At 45.1% G+C, this 24,363-nt stretch overlaps 1 protein-coding gene across 1 annotated transcript in view; it reads right to left on the reverse strand.

Moving 5' to 3' along the window:
* Window positions 1–923: 923 nt before the first annotated feature.
* Window positions 924–24,363, reverse strand: part of LOC144770834 (rap1 GTPase-activating protein 1-like) — a 114,874-nt gene continuing 91,434 nt past the window's right edge. The window contains exons 16-19 of the mRNA XM_078655614.1: window positions 24,039–24,141; window positions 6,386–6,471; window positions 6,165–6,234; window positions 924–4,018 (exon numbers count right to left, since the gene is read on the reverse strand). Of these exons, the coding sequence (XP_078511740.1) occupies window positions 6,211–6,234; window positions 6,386–6,471; window positions 24,039–24,141 (213 nt within the window). The 3' untranslated portion in view covers window positions 924–4,018; window positions 6,165–6,210. The remainder of the gene's footprint in view (window positions 4,019–6,164; window positions 6,235–6,385; window positions 6,472–24,038; window positions 24,142–24,363) is intronic.

Consider the following 24,363-nt stretch of genomic DNA (forward strand, 5'->3'; position numbering starts at 1 on the left):
TAAATTCAGATACATGAAAAAGGGCAAAAACCCATATCCCTTGTAGACCTGTATGGAATTCATCTAAGGGCCTGATTTAAGGTTTTGTAGATCTGTCACGACATTTTGGATTTGCCGTCAGCTTTATTGCAAATGCCTTAAGATGTAATTAACTTGTATTGAGACAGATGGGATATCCATCACCTTTGTGACGTAGTAACTCCTCCGCTAAACTCTAAATCAGACCCTAAAATATTTGATTTTGGCAAAAGGTGGAGAGTGGACCATGATGTGTCATAAGCACAAAGATCTGTTGCTGCCAGGAAATGTCTTTCTGGTATCGTTCAATCCATTCTATTAACGAAGCTGCAACAACCCAACTACTGCCTTCACAGATAAAGATGGTAACATGAGATTTGATGAGACAGACAGTCTCTGGACAGCACTCATGCTCCAATATGTCTATATAGACTGTTTATTAGAGATGATGTAGCTAAAATGGCAACTAATCAGCCAAATGCTGCAGCTGACATGTTACTTTCTACTTGCAGGACATTTTGTAAAAATTGAACAGGTAGTCATGTGAAGAGGTGCTCTCATGGAATTTTCGACCTCCGCCACATGCAAACGCCTCATATGACTTGTATGACAACACTTAGATTACTCTCCCAAGGAGCTGAGGGTTTACAGAAGTTAGAAGCATAAACTCCTTATGTTGTACGCACATGTATGTGAACGGTTAGATTGTGCTGCTATTTTCAGCAAACACCATGTATATGAGAGATGGATCATTGCATGCTTGGGAAGGGAGTTACTGGTTCACAGTACAACAAAGTTACATATAGAACTAGACTCTTGACATAGGACTAAAAGTCCAGTGAAAAAATTGAATGTTCAGAAAGTCTTTCTGACAGCTCCAAATGCAGAAATGGCTACAGAGTTCAGGGAAGTGGCAGCTCAAACTTTCAGAATTGGGTTTGTAAGTACAAAGTGGCACTCTAACATTCAGACTGCACTGTTAATTACATAGTTGACTGTTCAATTTGCATAAGTGATGTACGTATTTAGGTTCAGAACTGGCTGTTTAGGAGACATAGGTGACGGTTCAGCATATATAGCTGGCTGCCGAACAAATTGACCTGACCTGCCTAGACAATATATAGAGCTGCTTGTGTAGCATCCATAACTGGCTTTTCAACATACAGATGTTTCTAGTCTGCCACAGAACAAGGTATTAATCCTACACAACCTTCTGCCTGGAATATATCACACACTGTTCAACACACTGAAATGCTGCTGCAACATACTGAGCTGGCTGTCCACTTTGCAAAACTGGACATGTGGCACACATAACAAGCTCTTCGACATACAGGACGTGATGTTCAGTAAATAGAGAGAACTTTTCATCACACATTACTAGCTTGTCAACATACAGAACTTTTTGCATAATGTAAAGAATTATTTTTTCAACATAGAGGCCTTAATTTTAAATAGACAGAACGTGATGTGATACACAACACTAGCTGTTCAGTGTCTAGAACTGGCTATCTAATGCCTGCTGTGTGTAAAGGCAACACTTTGAAATGGAAGAATATGTAAATTAAGAGTGTTATGGAATCCATATAAACATAAAGTTAACTTTTTCGTTAAATGTTCTTTCATTTCAAAGTGTTGCCTTTACACAAGGCAAGCATCTTGCTCCCAGTGGCTGATAGACATGGTGTCATACTTATGATTGAAAAATTCAGATTTTTTTTAAGTCGGCGAAATATAAAGTGCAGAAAAATGTTCCATTTTAGGAATTTCTTTGCAGAACATTTTTTTGCATTTTAAATGTATCCCAATTTAACAAAATCATTGTATATTTGTTTTATACATGTAACAGTGCCACATTTGGTAAAAGGTATATACTGTGCCACCAGTGCATACAACACAGACTCTCATTCACCCATACACATATATCCCATTCGTAAGCACACCTGTTCATACATTCCCCCAATACCACACTCTCACTGACATACATGGCAGCCCTGTCATAGTGCTCTGTTCAAACCCTAGTCTTTGGCTTCATGGACATTAGGCTTAGATTCAATGACACGGAGTGTGGGGGTGTCTGGGAACATTGCACGAGTGGCTTGGCCTTCAGTAGCTCACAATGATTTTCACTATTCAGAAGTAGCTCTCACTCCAGAAAAGGTTGGAGACCCCTGGTATACATCAACGGGTGTCCAGCATATGGAACGTAACATTCAGTATATGTCAGTGGATGTCCAGCATATGGAACGTATTGTTCAGTATACAGAAATGGCTCTCGAGTTTACATAATGTACAGTTCAGCATACAAAACCTCTGTCTGGGATATGGAACAAAGTATTTAGCATACAAAACTGTCTGCACAGGACACTGAATGAGCTGTGAAAGGTGGAAAATTGACTTTTCTACAGAGAGAATAATCCAAAAGAGCTCCACATGTTGGATACAAAATTGCTTGTTGAGAACAGTATTTTCAAGGTACAGAAGCACCTGGTCAACATAAACACACTGCTAGTTCAGGGGGAAGCATGAAATGCAGGTTCATTAAAAGTGATTACTTCTCCAGGGAAAAATGCCTGTGGGCTACACCTGACTGCCTGTGCAGGTAACTCTGCTGCCTGTTCGGTTTATAGAGCTGTCTGTTCAGTGCAACTGATAGCCTGTGCAGGATATATAGCTGCCTGTTTGTTAAGGTGACTGCTTGTGCATGATAAAGATATGGGGGCATATTATCAAGAGACATATCAACGCTTTTTTGGCACATAGCGCTGTAAAAGCGTCCATTTTTTTGACTCACTATTTACAAGGACTCGCAAACAAGCTTTAGCGCGAGTTTGCTTGAGTTAGCTGCCTTTTTCTTTCTACTTTGCATGTCAGCGATATTTATTGCTAATGACATGCAAAGTAGGCGTTCCTCACCTAATCCTCATGGAATCCATTGCCAACACAACATCGCCCTATCATCAATGCGGGTCAAGTGATAGAAAACGCCGCGCTAACCGCAGTTATCGCCGGAATTTAACATCTGCTTCAAACTTGACTAAGCTATATCCACAATGGAAGGTGGATTGTCATTTTAAGTCCACACTCCCCTATCAGCAAGGTTTTCAATAGCGCACTAACATTATCGCTGCTTTTCTCACGCAAATGTCGATTATCGCCATCTATCGCTGAAGTGTACATCGCCATTGTGCAAAGCGTTGCTGATACGCCGCTAACACGGCAATGTACTCCAGTGATAGATGGCTATAATGGAAATCGCGCTAAGCGCGATTTGTGATAAATATTGCATGTCCTTGATAATATGCCCCGTAGTCTTGTGGATGAGCCTCTTTGTGCTATCAGTAAAGCTAGGTTACACTAGATTCACTAAACAGCACATATATATTATGTTGAGCTTTTTGTTATTGCCAACCATTAGGTTCTCATTCTCAAGTGCCTCTTCCCCAAGGGATGTTAAAGACTTGCTGAGGAGGCTTCAGTTATACACTAGTTTTCTTGGTGTTGAGCGTCCATGATCTACAGGAATACATTGGTCCTCAAATGACTTGAAGATAGGAGAACACTACACATATATATGGTCATCTAGTGGTATGAAAATAAATACATATTTATATATATTTGGAGTGGAGTAAAGTTTGTAAGGGCCTAGGGGTTCAATGGCAAATGGGGAAATATTTTCTTCTGATGAAGCACACACAAATGACCCAACCTCTGGAAGAGTTTGACGAAGGTGGGATTTCAGCAAATTGCGCTTTTGTTCGAACTGTGCCAACAACATGATGCACACGTTTTGAAATGCACTGGTTCCACAGATACTCAAGATGGCGGCTTTGTCTCCCATGATGCCCTGATGGTCGTCTCTTTTTCCATTAAGAGTTGTGCAACGTCTCCTCAGCATGGGCGTGCCTCAGGGACCCCCCAAATCTCACTGCATGCCCCCCAAAGCAGCAGTTATGGCCACATGGTATTGGGGGCAGGTGAATTGTTACTTCGTACAGTTATCCTGCAATGACAGAAGAGAATGCGTTACCATCTCAGGAAATAAGTAGGAACAAAGGAAAACAAGCCAGGGTAAGACAGAAAGAGAGCAATAAGGGCCTATGTAGAAAGAGTTTGGTACACAAAGAGGGACAGTCACAATGGAAGTCAAGGCTGAATGGAAGAATTCACACAGTATCATGGGAAAGAGATGGAAGCATATGTGATAAAGAGCACAATGGTATATTTCTGTTTATAGCATGATCTGGTGTTGATCCAGCAAGGACGATGCTGCTCTGCTGAATTTGTTGGATCTACTGTTTCTGACGGCATACCCTGTGAGGGGTAGTTTTACAATTTACTGTGACCAGTGAAGAACACGTGTGCCACCTTTCAAAAGGTTTGCTGTTTGGGTACTTGCTGGGTGTCAGTGTCCTTGTATTTCTAGATAGATATTCTCACTGATCTTGTGGTATTTGTTGTGTATGCCCTCCTCTGAGCTTTGCCATGAATGGACTCAAATTGGCAATTGTTGTTGGTGCAGTGAGATGCAGAATGTGTAATAAGGTTTGGGACACCTGATGTGGTTTGTGTGGTGCGGTGAAGTGCTGCATGGAATGACACAAAAAGTTTGACCACTAATTGGGAAAGACATAGATGTAACAAGAAGACCAAGACACAGAGATTAAAGGAGAATCAAATGTTCTTCAAAGAGCAAGAAGAGCTCCAATGAATTCCTTAATGTGATGCCATCAATCCCCTGAACTCATGGTTCCCAAAACCTCAATAGGATAGAGATAGGGGTCTAATGTCCTGATAGCTGTGGAGTCTTAGGGAGTGAGTCCATTTGAACCCCAAAACATATTCATAAGCAACACATATAGGAAGCCACAACTTCCAAAAACTACCCAAATTAAGTTTCCTTGTACACTGGGAAATCCAGGATTAACTATGAATACTAACATGGAATAAATCAAAGTGTGTAGGACATTGCTAAAAATGTACTATGTCATAATATATTTTGGAATTACAGGGCAGGGTCTGATTGGTCACGTGAGTAGAATTTAAATTAGGACCCTGATGTAATAAATGACTTTTCACTCACCTGAAGCAATGTGTGATAATGGCAATATCAGTGTTTTACGTCTGCTGACCTGTGGTATTTTCACAGATTTGCAATCCCAATTTGACTAGTAACAGGTGATACAGACTGAATGCGAGTACAAGTCGACGTGATTGGCCCTCTGTGTTGTTCCATATCCAAGTTTTAAAATTTAAGAGACTCTAAATGTCCTAATATTGCATCTGAAAACGTTGTATGTAGTCTTCCACTCCCTTCATTTTAGGAGTCAGGTGATCTGGAGGTGAAAGTGACGTCTCTGTGTCCTTTATGGAACCCTCCATTCAACTGGTTTGTGGCATGTGGGACTAGCTTAAGTGGCCATGAATATTCGTAAACTGGTGGTTCTTTCTTTCCATATGATCCCACTTCACTTGGATTCAAACAATTATGAGGATGAAGCTTAACCCACCAAGAGGAATAGGGCAATAGGGTGCAATAGCATCTCAGAGGGGTGGGCATTTGGATAGGGTGCTCGGTAAAGCAGACCCGACTCATCAGGCAAGGAAACTGCCTTGAGTGGCTAGTTATGGAGGTGGCTGTTATCATTACCACTTACTGACTAACTAGACGTGGAATATTTGTATTTTTCAGGTGGGCGTTGGACCCCTGCCACCACTGCTCAGGTCCTTTTTTAGGGATCATTAGGGCCCTCTTCAGTTTAAGATTAGGTGGGTAGTATGCAGCAATATGTCTTGTGCCTTCCTATAACTCAACTCCAGAAATGTATGTTAATTGGGTAATGCAGCCAGTATGCAGTGATCATTGAGTCCTTCCATAAAGAAACAACTCAAATTTTCCTTTATTAGGATATCTCCCAGTATTTCAAGAGTAGTAGTTAAACACTCAAAAATATGTAACACCAATTCACTTGGTCTACAACTTTGTCAGATTGTGTATCCTTGGATTAAGTGAACCTTAAAGATGACCATTGTCATGCAATTCCTCCAATAAAAACTTCCCAATAATTTAAACTACTTGGATGACACAATTAAGAGAAAAACAATGCCAGAATTATGTAGGCAGGGTGCCATGTTCCTGCCTCGTTTACCTGTGCATTACCCAGCATGCACTGCGACACCCCTCCAGCGATGACATCACACACAGCACAAAATGGAGGCCTGCAGGACAAGGAAATTTCTTCTTTTAGCCAAATTATATTCCACCCATAGGACTCCCTGGGCTAGTCGCCTGGGAACCTACACATGCCTTCCTTACTTCTATGTGCAGCAGCAGGGGAGGGGAGAGCAGGAGAGCTAGTGAAACACTTACTGGAATATAGCGCTGGGAGTCAGTCTTATTGTCTTTCACCTTTTCCTCTGAACCAGAAGAGCTTCCAAAGCGGAGGAGTTTGGTGACTAGAAGAAAGGGCAAGAATTTCAATGTAAACCAAGAAAATGCTAAATTCTAGAACTTGCCTTTACATTTTTATTTTTCTGTCAATCTAAGCAAGCACACACCACCACATTCACACGCATGCAAATGAAGGTTGGCTTTTCCCATATTTTGTTTTATTTTCATTAATCTCTATACCATAGACAAAACAAAATTCAATCAGCAATGCTTCCACATTGATATTTCTCCATTGAATTTAAGTTGAATGTCAGCAAGTTGTGTGTAATGAGAGTAGAGGAAACATATGTTTATTTGAAACATTCACCCCCCCCTTAGTTTGACAGTCCGCCCTGACTCCTTCGGAAGCGGACGCTCCACACACCCCCTGGTCCCACCTGGGTATCGTGACGCTGCTGATTTAATCATCTACATAATTTAAATTGTGCTGCCTGCGCCGCCCGCATTACCCCCCAGCGAGTTTCACGCTCGATCTTCAGCTTATGTTGTTGTTTGCCGATCGCTTTGCCGGGCTTTAATTTGCTTATTTATTAAAATTGCCTCCATATCTACTTACTAGGGCTGTATTAGGATTAATTTTACTTTGCCTGCCAAAGTGCATTAGTGTGTAGCCTGCCGACAGCGTTACCCGGTTATCTATCCCGGTTTCGCTTTTACAGCCATCTTGTTGTTGTTGTTCATAGAAGCCCGTCCCCTCCACCACGAGCCCGCCTCCCAGCTGCTCCTCCCTCCCACTGAGCGCCTAGCCTCGCTCCGTCCCCGCGTTGCACTGTGTCCGCCCTGACTCCTTCGGAAGCGGACGCTCCACACACCCCCTGGTCCCACCTGGGTATCGTTACGCTGCTGATTTAATCATCTACATAATTTAAATTGTGCTGCCTGCGCCGCCCGCATTACCCCCCAACGAGTTTCACGCTCGATCTTCAGCTTATGTTGTTGTTTGCCGATCGCTTTGCCTGGCTTTAATTTGCTTATTTATTAAAATTGCCTCCATATCTACTTACTAGGGCTGTATTAGGATTAATTTTACTTTGCCTGCCAAAGTGCATTAGTGTGTAGCCTGTCGACAGCGTTACCTGGTTATCTATCCCGGTTTTGCTTTTACAGCCATCTTGTTGTTGTTGTTCATAGAAGCCCGTCCCCTCCACCACGAGCCCGCCTCCCAGCTGCTCCTCCCTCGCCCCTCCCCCACTCCGCTATCCACATATGGCAGATGGTTCCGAGCGCAGCGTTCACGCGCAGCGGTAGCGCCGAAGGTGCGCCAAAGGTAAGCCCGTCTACGCCCGTCCGCGCCTGGACCGCGCCCAGCGGGGTCAAGATGGACAATGGGCTTTCTTTAAAATCTCAGATTTTGGGGGTGTCGGGCTCCTGTTTTGGCATCCTCAGGATGCTGCGGAGGTTCCTTCCCCTGTTGTCGGAGGAGCACAGGAGGCTGACGGTACAGGCTCTTATTGGGTCCAGGTTAGATTATTCTAACATCCTCTACTTAGGCCTACCAGAATACTTGCTGCAGCGGCTTCAAGTGGTGCAGAACGCGGCCGCAAGAGCCATTTTAGGCTTAAACAGGCGGGCGAGTGCAACGGGGCTGTTGAAGACCTTGCACTGGCTTCCAGTCCGGAAACGGATTGCCTTTAAGGCTCTGACCCTGGCCTATAAGGCCCTCCATGTGGTGGGGGCAAAATATCTTCAAAAGAGAATGACTTTTTATCATCCAACTCGCTCCTTGAGGTCTGAGTCTCTATTCTTGGCGGTCGTCCCGCGAGTGAAGAGAGCCCGCGTGGGTGGCCGCTCTTTTGGCCTACTTGCACCGCGGCTGTGGAACTCCCTGCCGCTCTCTCTGCGGGAAGCAACCAGCTTACTGGCCTTCAGAAAGGATCTTAAGACGTGGCTGTTCACTCAGTAGACCTTGCTTTGTGTGTTTTTCTGGTTTTTATTGTTTGTCCCCCTCTTTTAACGTGTTATGTTATTATGATGCAGCTCTCCTTTACCAAAAGCGCCGGGATACTCTTTTTGAGTCGCCGTGCGCTATACAAAAGATTAAATAACATAACATAACATAACATAACAGAGCCCCTGCTCCTCGCAATGCCCAGCCTTCCCGCATTACTTACGACGCCTCCACCCTCCTAGCCCTTAACCCCGGCCGACTCCCCAACTGCGTCCAAGCTGCTCCCGGACACCTCCATGGACCCTTCTCCTGCTACTCCTGCAAGTTCGACGGCACCAAGAACATCTCCTCACCTACGAACACAGAACAGATATCCGACCCCATTCACCTACAATGCATCCTGCTCAACACCTGCTCAGTCCACAGGCACGCCATCGACCTTTGGAATCTACTAGATACTATCTCTCCGGGCGTCGCCTTCCTAACAGAAACATGGATGAACGCCACATCAGCCCCAGACATCACCATTGCCATCCCGGAAGGCTATAAGATCATTCGCAAGGACCGTACCGGCCAAACAGGAGGAGGCATTGCTATCGTCCATAAGAAATCCATCCGCATCTCAACCAGCTCAGACGTCAATCTCGCCAACACTGAACACCTTCACTTCCAGATCCACATCGACCCCAAGACCACACTCAGAGGCACCCTCCTCTACAGGCCACCAGGACCCCGTGCACAATTTAGTGAAGACATCACGGACTTCATCACCCCACACGCGCTCCCCTCCGAGGATTACATCCTTTTGGGAGACCTCAACTTTCACCTTGAAAAGAACAACGACCGCAACACCACCACCCTTTTGGACAACCTCGCCAACCTCGGACTTAAACAACTTGTCACTACCCCCACCCACATCGCAGGTCACACACTCGACCCTATCTTCACCTCCAGCAAACATGTCTCCTTCAGCCACTTGTGGAAAAGTAAATTTTGCCATGTTCTGTGTCCCTACGCCTCATCCATCATATGTTATGTGTGCATGACCAATATGCATATGTTATTCCCCATGTCCGATTAATGACGCAATTCCAGTTGTGTCCACCTCTAGTATGTTAGTTTCCAGTCCTCGTGAATACTACGAATATTAGGCCTATGTCAAGTTATGTTGCCACGTTTCTCAGTGTGCACGTTATTCCATTATAAAGTCCCCGTTTCCAGGCCTCAACAGGGCCCGGACCACAGATTCAGCTCCTGTCTCCTGAAAGCCTCGCTGAGGAGCAATACAGCCCCCACCTGTATCCTCGACCTTTCACTTACTTCCTGCCTCGCAGTGCCCGGTGCAGCCCGGCTCTGCCTCTGAGTCTGCCAAGAGTATGTTATAGTTCCAGCTATCAGTTCAGTCCTCCTCTTCTGCATTCCTAAGCTACTGAACTGCATCAATAGTTTCCGTCATTGTCTAGCCTTCTCGTCTCCACGTTAGAGAAATACTGTATTAACGGTCATTTAATATTCTTCATCACGCACTACATGTAGAATAATGCATGGTCCAGTCTTAGAGTCAAGTTAGCTTTCCCCTCATGACTTCTAGTTTATATCAACATGTTCCCTAAACATCAGATACCAGATAGGGTTTAGGTACATGTCGCTCCGACCCTCCAGACTTTAGTCTCTACTCCTAGCACAGAGTTCGTAGCCCCCAGCTTCTCCTAGTAACACGTCATTGCCAGTTTTCGCGCACCATTAGGTTAGAGGTCCCGGCTCCTTAGGTAGCCCCCTCCTATGTTTCCGCCCATTCATGACATATTCTGTTACGTTTGCATCACATGTCTAAGTATACTCCCAGTTACACCTCTTTTTACTGTTATCTTTCGCGACTGCTACGCGTCACGCCTTCTGCTCCACCCACTGCTACGCCTACTGCAATGTAATGCTATGTGTTTGCGCTATGTATATAAGTCAATGTATTATTATTAAAAGTTAGCGCGCTCATCCCAGACCAAGCCCCAGCAGCTGCTGGGTCATTCTATGCAGGTTGTCCTGATCCTGTCCTTATGCTGTAATAAACCTGCAGAAACTCCTACTACCTCGAATCTTGACTCTTATTTTATTGAGCTATCTGTTATTCATTCATTCATCCAAAAATAGATCCGGTATTATTTATTTATATACCACATAATGGCGCCCGAATAGGGACTTGCCCTTTCCCCACGCGTCGGTGAAGCAACGCCGACCCCCTGACCCTCTGCAGCCGTGACGGAACCATACCGGCCACGTGCAGATATTTCTGCTTCAAGTATCCCTCAGGCCCACGGAGGAGACGGAGGAGGCGGTCCAGCATCCGAACGAGACGGTGGAGGAACGCGGCGAGTCCCGACCAGAGCCCAAGCCGAGAGTCCAAGGTCCGAGGTATCCGGAGGCCCACCCGTAACTGAAGTCCGAAGTTCGTCGTCGTAGCAGTCCAGTCCCGTCCGAGGCCTTCCGTTCCGTGCTGCCCGGTGAGTACCATTGCTGGGGTAGTATCTAGACAGGACCAATCTAAATTGACTCCTGGTCCGTGGGTTGGTGGTGCCCAGACTCACAAACGAAGTGTTCACCTAGGTGGATACGGGTCTTGATGCGTCCCTTTATGGGACCGGTATGTTCCGTACTGTTACAGCAGTGCATCCAGTATCTCTAGTCTGTTCCGTTCTCGAGAAAATCTGTTCTGTTTCTGTTCTCAGTATTCCAGGTAATATTCTGTTCAAACTGTTTATTTTATAATGTTCTTTATGTATTTTAATGTTGTGGTATGAGTGTGATGTGATTCCGTGTTTCATTGTGTATTGTATTATGTCCAGATTACAGTCCAGCCATGCCGCTCTTTTCAAGATTACGTCAGTTAAAAACTAGAAAGGGTCTGTTAGAGGAAGCAGTTCCTGTCCCGCCTAGGGACAGTCCAGGTCATTTTATGTATCAGAAACATGGCATAAGCGCCATAATGTATCTAGATTTATGGGTAGAGTATACCAAACAGTTAGAAGAAAAGTATAGATGGCCCGTATCGGGTACATGGGATGCCGAATGTATCATGCGAGTAGAAGAAGCATTATGGAAAAAGAAAGCCAGACAGTCACAGAAAGATGCCATCGAGTTATGGCGGAAAGAAGCGCATAGAAGAACGGAAAAAGAAGTCAGGAAGTCAGAGTTAAGTAGAGAATCCCAGGAACGAGCCCAAGAAAGAGAATTAATCGAGATAGGTGAACAAGTCAAAACCGAACAGTCAGACAGACAGAGGCATGCCCTCATTAAGGGTATGTATCCTCTCCTTGCCGAAGGTTTGCCAAAAGCGACCCCAGAGGCATCCAGTAATTTCCCGCCGCCATTAGTTCCGACCAAGCTACGTCACAAACAGACCGCAGCTGATATTTTTATTTCGTCCTATTTGGACGACACAGTCCCCGAATATGCAAATCCCGTTCGCGCTCCGCCAGTCCCTGTAAATCAGGCACTTCCTGCTCCTCTAGACACCGGGGTGCCCTTAACAGCTCCCCCGGTCCAGTCCGCCATACAAGTCCAGCCCACGTTACAATTACCGACCCTGCCAGGACGAAGAATGTCAGTCGACGATTCCAGTTTAGGGGCCGCGGGAGGAGGTCTTCCTCAAACCCCGCCGCCACACAAGCGTTTATCAGCACTCGAATTACATGCCCAAGCATCACAGCGTACTCCTAAAAGTAATAAGTCTGTCACAGAAATCAGACAAGCCCTTGGCGAATGTGTCTATGATCCAGTTCCAGGCGAATATAATATGGTTTTATATTCCGTACGTGTAAGGAGAGTGACCGAGTATCTAGTCACCTTACCGAATATGAAAGAAGATCTAGACAGAATATATCGTTTCATCCGTACAGGGGATGATCCAGAAAGTATTGGCGAGATTATGTCTCAAAGGAAAGCCGAGATTCAGCTCATGATATTAAAGTTCCTGATCAATTGTCTAATAAGAGAACAAGATTACCCGTCTAAAGATCCCGCCGAAATGAGAATCCTGACAAGGTGGAGTGATAATATAGCCGAGGGTAAGCACAAGACCGTCGGTTCCATGGAGAGTATGTACAAGAAAATTCGTAAAGAAATAATAAGGTTACACGAACAGCGTAAAGCAGCACAAGTAAGCGAGAAAGAAAGCATCTCTGATCCTGAAGAGGAAGACGAGAATCCCGCCAGAATAGCGTATGTAGGAAAATCTAGATTTCCAGATCGCCATTTACGCCTAGAACACAAGTCTATTTTTCATCATCCAGCACCAGAACAAGGTTCCCTAGAACAAGTATTTCAAGTTACCGATCACATTCTGAAATCACGAGTCGGTTACAGTGAATTAAGTACTATGCATGAACAAGAACTAGCCCGATCAGCAGTCCGATGGATTACTGATTCTACCACTTTTCCAGACGAAATAGTGGCACAAATGTTTCTGAAACTGCCCCCAGCCGAGCAACGACTGGTGGGTATGTATATGATCCAACACCTTATTACTCTGTATGAGGGTCAACATTCTGATCCAGGTCCGTTGCATGACATCCTGAACGAGTTACTCCAGTATAGATGGAGAGGTCTAGGTACCGATTTAATTAGTGTCATTCTAGAACAGCGCCACAAATATAGAACGTTCCTGAACCCGCATTTTGTTCATGTCTCACCCCCAGAAAATAAATCATTCTACATAGACAGACAGAATCCGTTACGAGAAGTCCACCCAGTCCAAGGGGCGGGTGGCGTAATGCAACGAGTGTTTGTATACACTCCAATATCAAAGATGGAACTTCTTGAAATGAAGAAATTAATTCCCTGTCATGATAAAGATCCAGCAGGGTTCCATAGAGAATTAAAAGACATGCTCCGTATGGGAGAATACACTTACCCAGATATCATTAAAATGTTAAAGGTCCTGTTACCCGCAGGGGTATATGAAAAGTTAAAAGAAAAAGAATGGGAGGTGGGAGAGAAAAAGATCGATTGGACAGCTCTAGAAGCTGAAGACAAGGCACGAGTACCAGGTACCGGTCTTGGAGATAAATGTAAAGACTTACCAGAATTATTGATTCAAGTTTTACCCAGATTATTGACAACGAGAAAAGAAGACTGGGATGCAATCTCAGCCTGTAAACAGAAACAAGATGAAGACATTAGTGATTTTTATTCTAGATTCGAGAAATGTTTCAGTATTAATAGTGGTCTCAAGACAAGTAGTGAGTCATACCCTCATCTTTTCGTTACCAAATTAGTCGAGAATTCAAGCCCACAAATTAAAAATCGAGTTTTGAAAGTCGAAAGTACCTGGCAAGCTAATACCCCGTCCCAGATGCTCCAGATGCTCCAGTATCACCAGAATAGAATCAGAGAAGAGCAAGAACACGAAAGAAAACGTATGAAAGACACGAAAATGAAGGTGCTAGTTGCACAATCTATTCCTCAAGACAGTCAGAAGAGGGGTCCGAATCAAGCCAGTCATCCTGCAGCTCCCGTTAAAGGGAACTGCAATTATTGTAAACAGCCAGGTCATTTTATAAACGAGTGTGCAGTTCTGAAACATAACATAGCTACTGGTAAGACTAAAGAAAGACCACGTCCGCCTAGACAAGAACAAGTTTCACAGATTCCTCAGTCACAGAATGCACAACAGACAGTTACAGTACCGCAGCCTATCGCTGCAACACAGCACGTTACATCGCAGATGTACCAGTATGCGCAGTCTGAGTATCCAGAGTACCAGTCATATTCATGAAACAGCCTAGAGAGGGAGGTAGGCTTGCCTCTCATCGAGATACCTGTAGATCAAGAAGGTCCCTATGTTCACAGTCAAGTATTAGGGAAAGATAGAAAGTTTTTGATCGATACAGGGGCAAGTAGGACCACAATTAGTCATGCCGAAGTTCCAGGGGCTCCGCTCTCAGGCTCAAGAAATGTTTCCCTTGGATTTTCAGGAAAGCCAATAGTTAATGAGATATCAAAGCCAGTCACTCTAGAAGTAGGTCCATTGTCCCGTACTACTGATCTGTTACTTACTAAGTCATGTCCAGAAAACCTATTAGGCATTAAGACACTGAAAGAGTTAGGTGCAGTTATTTGCTGTTCCCCAGAGGGAATACGTCTGTTCCTACGTGACTTTAAGGGTCACTATGTATTACGAGATTTTGATTCAAGATTGTCTAATGTTCCGCAGCATCTATGGGCGCAAGGTCCAACTGATGTAGGTTACATGCAAATCACACCCCATCGTGTGACTCTCAAGCCAGGTGTAGTGTTACCACGAATCAGACAGTACAGATTGCCACCTGAGGCTGTAGCAGCCTTATCCAAAATTATTGACGAGCTCATCGCTCAAGGAGTAGTTGTAGAAACTGACTCCAATGTATGCAATTCTCCGATCATTCCAGTCATGAAACGTACTGATCCAAATGCACCCCCAGTATATCGATTAGTGATTGATTTACGAGAGCTTAATAAATGTATTATTCCTCAGTATCCAGTTGTCCCAGATATTTCTTCCCTGTTAACAGCCATTGATTCCGAAGCCATGTTTTTCACTGTCATAGACCTCAAGAATGCATTTTTTAGTGTTCCAATTCATCCAGACAGCCAGTTTCTTTTCGGATTTTGTTTAAATGGAAGGAGCTATATGTTTACACGCGCTCCTCAAGGTTTCACAGAAAGTCCTAGTATTTACAGTCAAGCACTCAAGAGACAATTAGACAACATTCACATGCCAACTGACACTGCCCTGCTCCAGTATGTCGATGATCTACTGATCACAGCCCGTTCTGAACGTGCTTGCGAGCGAGCATCCCTTACAGTCCTGTATTTTCTAGCCGAGATGGGGCACAAGGTGTCACCTTCGAAGCTTCAATTCTGTGTCCAGCAAGTGGTATACTTAGGACACTTGCTGTCCAAGAGGGGTAGGCAGTTGACACCAGACCGTATCCAGTTAATAGCGAGTCTTCCCCAGCCCAGAACCCAGAAGGAGGTACGTGCCTTTATCGGCCTTACTTCTTATTGTAGACAATGGATTCCCCAGTATGCATTTCTAGCCAAGCCACTGATACAGTTAACGACACAGGAGGCAGCCGTATCGACTGTCCTCCCTTGGACATCTGACCATACACTTAGTTTCAACGAGTTAAAGAAAGCCCTATGTCAAGCTCCAGTTCTAGCTACACCGAACTACAGTAAGCCTTTTTCACTTTTCGTTACTGAACGCGAAGGTACAGCATTATCTGTTCTTACACAAGATCAAGCAGGACAATACAAGCCCTGTGCTTATTTTTCGAGCACATTAGATCCAGTCGCCCAGGCGTTGCCTGCGTGCCTCAAGTCAGTTGCAGCCACAGCACTAGCTATCAGACAAAGTGATTCCATAGTTTTAGGACATTCACTGACAGTACAAGTTCCACATTCAGTAGAAGTTCTTTTAAACCGAACACAAACACAGCACTTGACAATTGCACGTTTAACAGGTTATGAATTGACACTGTTCCAGCCACACATAGAAATTAGACGCTGCAACGTCCTGAATCCTGCTACACTGTTACCATCAGTTAGTTCAAATCCTGACCCACATGATTGTGTGGAAGTAGTCAACATTACGACAAAGCCAAGACAAGACCTGACAGACATTCCGTTACCAGATTCCGACCTGACACTTTATGTGGATGGTTCATGTATGAGAACTAGTACAGGAGAACTAGTCGCCGCATATGCAGTAACTACTGACACCGAAGTTATTGAAACACACCGTATTGATACCCTGTCCGCTCAAGCAGCAGAGCTAGTCGCTCTGACACAAGCCTGTATACATGCCAAGAACCTGAAAGTTAATGTTTACACAGATTCACGTTATGCATTCGGAGTTGTACACGACTTCGGAGTGCTCTGGCAGGAGAGAGGTTTCATGACTTCTCATGGAACCAAGATTCAGCATGGTCTCCTTATTCAAGCCCTGTTAGATGCCATACATTTACCGACATCCATTGCTATCATGAAATGCAAAGCACATACGAAAGTTACAGACCTTATTTCCCAAGGTAATGATCTAGCAGATCGCACAGCCAAGCTTACAGCACAGACTCCAGACATTCCAGGTAACATGACACATACTCCGGATCCGATTACATGTATGACAGTTAAGGACCCTACACAAGATGTCATAGATATCCAGTTACATGCTACTCCCGATGAAATCAAGAAATGGTCCGAACAAGGAGGGGTCCAGACAGATCAAGGATGGTTAACGAAGGGTAGAGCCACATGGTTTCTCCCCGATTCTATGGTTCAAGTCATTATCAATACCGCACATAGTCCAGCCCATTTAGGAGAAAAAGCTATGTTAGACAGTATCCAGAACATTTGGTTCAACAAGCATTTACGAGCTGCAGCCAAGCAGAAAGTCCGTACCTGTATGATATGTTGTCAGTTTAATCCAGGTAAAAGTGTCCCGGTGGAACAAGGTGGTTTCCAGCCCCCTGACCACCCTTTTGAGGTCCTCCAGATGGATTATATTCAGATGGAGCGATGTCGAGGTTTCAAGTATGTCCTTGTAGTTGTATGCGCTTTGTCCAGGTGGACAGAAGCATATCCAGTCCCAGATTACACAGCCGCGACCACTGCCAAGCAGTTGGTTCGTGAATTCTTCCCTAGATATGGACTCCCTAGAGTCGTATATTCTGATAACGGTCAGCCATTCTCCTCAGAGTTAATGAAGCACGTTTCCCTTTTGTTAGGGTACCAGTGGAAGTTCCATTGTGTACGCCATCCTGAAGCAGCCGGTCTCGTAGAGAGACATAATCAGACCCTGAAAATCCGTATTGCTAAAGTCTGTAAAGAAAAAGGTGTGGACTGGCTAGTAGCTCTGCCAGTCGCCCTGTTTTATATGCGCATGGTCGCACATTCCAGATCAGGTCTATCCCCGTATGAGGTCGTATTCGGCCGCCCCCCTAACATGTGGGGTACTCCTAGACCCCGAAGTATTACCGATGTTTCATGTAATATGCTGACAGATTACCTAGCTTCCTTGATGTCTGCCCTCAACTCATGTCGTTCACAGGTTGCCGCCGCATTTCCAGACAATACCGAGGTGGCACCGCACGAGATCGTTCCAGGCTCCTTGGTGATGATCAGAAATTTCGACAGATCAAGTCCGCTGGAACCACGTTGGAAAGAGCCACGTCAGGTCCTCTTGACCACCCGTACTGCCGTCAAGTTGGAAGGCAGGAAGGGGTGGGTCCATCTTTCTCATGTAAAACTTTTCAATGGATTGAAACCAGTCTCCAAGAACATTTCCAAGGATTCCCAAGATTCGAAAGACTGTCAAGACATTGTTTTAAAGGACTGTCCCGCACAAGACATTATTACAACCCCTCCCTTGGTAGAGAAAACTCCGCAACAGGAGTATAAGTTAAAGCTCAGGTCTAGTAAAATAAGTCAGTCAGTTTGATTGTATAAGTCCTCCCCTAGGTGAAACGGTTAGACTGTTTCTGACATGTATAAAATAGACCCCCATAGTGAGAGAGTCAGTCAAAGTTCAATCAGATGTATCGTTTTTCTGAGTTTCGTATTATTCATCAGCATAATGATTTCTTGCACCAGCTATGCGTTCTATCTGTATTGTCCAGTTCCTCATGTAAATGTGTCTGCTAATGCTACAGTAGAGCACACGTTTAGTGATCTGCCTCCTCATGAACTCTCTTACCGCCTCGCTATGCGCAACAACTCATTTATCCGTATGTTACATTACTCACACCAGACCAGCAATGCCACTAATTGTTGGGTGTGTGGTCGACTCCCCCCTTTTCAGACACCGAAGGGAGTTCTGCCACTGTTTCCTTATCCATTCTCACACAATGGTTCGTGTGGAGCATGGTCCACGTTAACGTCATCCTCAACAGATATGTCTTTTCTTAACAGTACATGTTTCTCAGACAAGCAAGGTTTCCCCCACAGAACAGGTTTAGATCTAGAAAATGAAGTATATAATTTAGGTAATTATTCGTCGAATTTCATGGTCCTGAATGTTCAGTCTGATACTACTCCAGACTTACCTGCTATTTCAGTATTACCAGTCAAAGGCGAATTATGTGTCCGTAGTTATGGTTCCATACATGTAGGTCATAGTGAATGTACTACTGTTGTCAAGTATAGTGACAGTGGGAAATCTGTTTTCAAAGCTTCACGTCATTCTTATTTTATTTGTGGTCAGACCGCATATGTTCGTCTGCCCCTCGATTGGGAAGGAACCTGTTACATTGCTTTCCTACTGCCACCTGTTTTTCTAGCCCCATCTGATTATCACAGAAACACACATCTAGTACACATTAGACATAGAAGGGAGTCCCCAATTGTCGATTATACTGAAACTACTCTAGAACAGTATACAGATTTCAATAAAGGTTTCTTCTTCTTTGTAGGACCTGTCCAGAATAGTAAACTGATCCGTAGGTTAACAAGAACCCTTGAAGCTGTAGTAAATGAGACTGCCTCTGCTCTAGGTAACCTAACCGAAGAACAATCTGCTATGAGATTTGTCGTTTTGCAAAATCGTCTCGTCCTTGACGTCATACTGGCCGATAGGGGCGGGGCCTGTAGAGTCATCGGATCTAGTTGCTGCATTTTCATTCCAAATAACGCGCCGTCTGTTTATTCAGCTATAACCAGACTCCATAAAATTGCCCATCTGTTACACCAAGATCCAGGCACCTGGACATGGTCCGGTTGGTTCTGGAATATAATTTCCGCATGGGGATGGAAAGTCCTGTCTTTTTTGGGTATTGCAGTAGCAATCATATTTAGCTGCTGCCTCTGTATACAATGTGGCCCTGCGATTTGCAGCATGTGCGCTACCTCTTGTATTCCTAGTCCCAAGCCCCGTTCTAAATCCCGTTCCAAGACAATTCGAGACGAGCAAATGGTACTGTATGAAATGATAGATGGTATCATGAAAATTGATGTTTCCTGATGGTAACGTAGTGACAAGGAGGGAATGTGGAAAAGTAAATTTTGCCATGTTCTGTGTCCCTACGCCTCATCCATCATATGTTATGTGTGCATGACCAATATGCATATGTTATTCCCCATGTCCGATTAATGACGCAATTCCAGTTGTGTCCACCTCTAGTATGTTAGTTTCCAGTCCTCGTGAATACTACGAATATTAGGCCTATGTCAAGTTATGTTGCCACGTTTCTCAGTGTGCACGTTATTCCATTATAAAGTCCCCGTTTCCAGGCCTCAACAGGGCCCGGACCACAGATTCAGCTCCTGTCTCCTGAAAGCCTCGCTGAGGAGCAATACAGCCCCCACCTGTATCCTCGACCTTTCACTTACTTCCTGCCTCGCAGTGCCCGGTGCAGCCCGGCTCTGCCTCTGAGTCTGCCAAGAGTATGTTATAGTTCCAGCTATCAGTTCAGTCCTCCTCTTCTGCATTCCTAAGCTACTGAACTGCATCAATAGTTTCCGTCATTGTCTAGCCTTCTCGTCTCCACGTTAGAGAAATACTGTATTAACGGTCATTTAATATTCTTCATCACGCACTACATGTAGAATAATGCATGGTCCAGTCTTAGAGTCAAGTTAGCTTTCCCCTCATGACTTCTAGTTTATATCAACATGTTCCCTAAACATCAGATACCAGATAGGGTTTAGGTACATGTCGCTCCGACCCTCCAGACTTTAGTCTCTACTCCTAGCACAGAGTTCGTAGCCCCCAGCTTCTCCTAGTAACACGTCATTGCCAGTTTTCGCGCACCATTAGGTTAGAGGTCCCGGCTCCTTAGGTAGCCCCCTCCTATGTTTCCGCCCATTCATGACATATTCTGTTACGTTTGCATCACATGTCTAAGTATACTCCCAGTTACACCTCTTTTTACTGTTATCTTTCGCGACTGCTACGCGTCACGCCTTCTGCTCCACCCACTGCTACGCCTACTGCAATGTAATGCTATGTGTTTGCGCTATGTATATAAGTCAATGTATTATTATTAAAAGTTAGCGCGCTCATCCCAGACCAAGCCCCAGCAGCTGCTGGGTCATTCTATGCAGGTTGTCCTGATCCTGTCCTTATGCTGTAATAAACCTGCAGAAACTCCTACTACCTCGAATCTTGACTCTTATTTTATTGAGCTATCTGTTATTCATTCATTCATCCAAAAATAGATCCGGTATTATTTATTTATATACCACACACTCCACAACTCTCCATTGGACGGACCACAGCTGCGTTCACTTTACCTACAACAAGACCCCTACCAACAACCATCCTCAACCCACTCTGCGTAGAAACTGGAACAAAATCACCATCGACCAGATCTCCTCATCGCTTCTTCAAAACCCCCCTACCCACTCCTCAAACCCCGACCAAGCAGCCACTAACCTCACCCAATGGTTATCCAACAGCGCCGACATCCTAGCACCACTGAAAAAACGACATATCAAACTAGGCAGCAAGAAGGCCTCCTGGTTCAACGATGATCTTAAGAAATCCAAGAAACTCTGTCGCTCCCTTGAGAAAGCCTGGAAAAAAGACCCAAACACCAGCACCAAGGACACCTTCAAAAACGCCACCCGCATACACCACCAACTTATCCGGTCTGCCAAGAAAGCCGCATTCAAAGACCGACTACATAACAACGCCCACAACAGCAAGGAATTATTCAACATCGTCAAAGAGTTTACCAACCCCTCAGCCAACTCCAACAACATCTCCCCCTCTCAAGCCCTCTGCGACTCACTAGCCTCATTCTTCCACAACAAAATTGCAGACATCCACAACAGCTTCGACAACCGACCCGAAGACCAACCCACCCAACCCTCTGCAGGACCCCCACCCCCCTTGAACATCCTCAATGACTGGAACCCAATCTCCACTGAGGACACCATCCGTCTGATGAACTCTATCCACTCAGGATCCCCCACAGACCCATGCCCTCACCACATCTTTAACAAAGCAGACTCCATTATAGCACCACACCTCCGAGATGTCATCAACTGCTCCCTCAACTCCGCAACCTTCCCGGAAAGTTGGAAACATGCCGAACTCAGCGCCCTCCTGAAGAAACCCACAGCTGACCCCACCGAACTCAAAAATTACCGCCCTATCTCGCTCCTTCCATTCCCCGCCAAAGTCATCGAGAAAGCGGTCAACAACCAGCTCGCCGCCTTCCTCGAAACCAACAAATCCCTCGACTCATCACAGTCCGGCTTCCGAGCCAAACACAGCACTGAAACTGCCCTCATCGCAGCAACAGACGACATTCGAACTCTACTGGACAATGGAGACACAGTCGCCCTCATCCTCCTCGACCTCTCCGCAGCCTTCGACACAGTCTGTCATAGCACCCTTTTACAGCGCCTCAGAAACGTCGGAATCCAAGGAAAAGCACTGGAATGGATCACCTCGTTCCTCACCGGAAGAACCCAGAGAGTCCGCCTTCCACCATTCAAGTCAGAGGCCACTGAAGTCATATGCGGCGTACCACAAGGATCTTCACTCAGCCCCACCCTCTTCAACGTATACATGAGCCCCCTCGCGGTCATCGCACGCCAACACAACCTCAACATCATCTCCTACGCCGATGACACTCAACTGATCCTATCACTCACCAGAGACCCTAACACTGCCAAAACCAACCTGCATGAAGGAATGAAAGAAGTAGCCGAATGGATGAAGCACAGCCGTCTGAAACTGAACTCAGACAAAACAGAAGTCCTCATCCTAGGCACCTCCCCCTCCGCCTGGGATGACTCTTGGTGGCCAGAGGCCCTCGGAAAAGCACCCATCCCGACGGACCACGCACGGAACCTGGGCGTCATCCTGGACTCCTCTCTCTCCATGAACAGACAAGTCAACGCCGTTTCTTCATCTTGCTTCAACATTCTTCGTATGCTCAAAAAAAATTTCGCTGGATCCCCACCGAAACTAGAAAAACGGTCACCCACGCACTGGTCACGAGCCGCCTGGACTACGGAAACACCCTATACGCCGGTACCACCGCAAAACTCCAGAAAAAACTCCAACGCATCCAGAACGCTTCAGCCAGGCTCATATTAGACATCCCGCGTAAAGAACACATCTCTGGTCACCTGAAAAACCTCCACTGGCTCCCCGTCAATAAGAGGATCACTTTCCGCCTCCTAACCCACGCACACAAAGCACTTTACGAAATTGGACCCGAATGCCTCAACACACGACTGTCCTTCTACACCCCCTCCCGCCAGCTTCGATCCTCCAACCAAGCCCTTGCCACTGTACCTCGCATCAACAAAACCACCATGGGAGGTAGATCCTTCTCCTACCTTGCAGCTAAAACCTGGAACTCACTTCCCACCCACCTTCGTCTTACTCAGAACCACCTAGCATTCAGAAAGCAACTTAAAACGTGGATATTCGACAAGTAATTCCCCACCCTTCTTCAAGCGCCTTGAGACCCTCTGGGTATGTGGCGCGCTATATAAATCTCTTGACTTGACTTGACTTGACACCACTGTTCTTCATATGTGTATATAAAATGTGTTCTGACTGTTCTGTGAAGGTAGTTTCTAGAAATGATGTTGTCTATTTCCAGTCGAGGGGACAGTTGTTGTCTCTCTGATGCTCAGTAAGAGATAATAGGTATCCTGGACGAGTACGGTGGAATTGTAACCTGCTCTTGTTTAGGGCTGGTGTTGCATTTACGTATGTGCTGGGTGTTGGAACTTCCACACTGACCTTATTTTAGGAAAGTGATTGATTGTATTCATAATCTCAAATCCAAAATTATTTAGTCGGCCAAATCCACAACATGAAACCACCAGAGTGAGGTCCAAGAGTTTTCCACCATTGCACATTGCTGGTGGCATATGCCCCTAGACACTTGAGATAAACCAAATAGCCCATATTTTGGGCCGGACTGCTAAATCTGAATATTCATATCATGTGTTACACCTGGCATCTTTTCGAGTGCGTTCCCCTGACTTTTTTATTTCTGGCCTCCTGTTTAGACTTCATATTGAACCTTGTGTTTGCTGACTTTAGGACTCTGTACACTTTTTCACTGCTGACCAGTGCTACAGTGCATGCACTCTGTCTCGAAAATGTAATGGCATTTGGTTTCTACATGAATATATTTGGTTTACTGATAAGTCCGTAGTACAGTGCACTATGTGGACCCAGGATTTTGCCTTAAATTAAACTTGAGACAAACTTAAGTTTAACTTAAGACAAAATCCTAACTGAAGAAAGACAAAATCCTAATATAAGACAAAATCCTAATTTAGGACACAATCCTAATTTAAGACAAAATCCTAATGTTAGACAAAATCCTAATTTAAGACAACATTCTAACTTAAGACAACATCCTAATTTAAGACAAAATCCTAATTTAGGCCAAAATCCTAATTTAAGACAAAATCCTAATTTAAGACTACTAAATGCGTCTGTGAATACCAAAAGTAGTACGTTTAGGATTTTGTACTAAGTTATTTCTGGGGTTTTTAGGTCCATCTAACCTGCACCAGTCTGTGTATAATTTATTTATTTTTTGTCTCCGAATCTCACTGAGGAAACAAGTGTGCATTCAGGAAAAATAAAGTACCATCAGAAATACTGCGCCGTCACAATGGGGAAGACATTTAAAAACCACCATCTTTATATTAACTTGTGTAGCCATGTACCTGGTGAGCTGCCATTGCTGGGGGTACAAGCACTATCGTCAAACCACCCACTTTGGCCAAGGGAGTCCCGCTTTGACTGACCATCTGAGGAGTTCATCATTTCCTGGGGAGGAGAGGTGAGGAGAAGAGAAGGGTAGAGGAGAGGAGAGGAGAGAAGAGGAGAGGAGAGGAGAGGAGAATAAAGGAGAGGAGAGGAGAATAGAGGAGAGGAGAGGAGAGGATGGGAGGTGAGAGGGAGGGGAGGAGAGTGGGAGGGAAGGGGAGGGCAGGAGAGTGGAGGGAAGGGACGGGAAGGGAAGGGAAGGGAAGGGAAGGAAAAGGAAGG

The sequence above is a fragment of the Lissotriton helveticus genome, chromosome 7, assembly GCF_964261635.1.
Source record: "Lissotriton helveticus chromosome 7, aLisHel1.1, whole genome shotgun sequence".
NCBI lineage: Eukaryota > Metazoa > Chordata > Amphibia > Caudata > Salamandridae > Lissotriton > Lissotriton helveticus.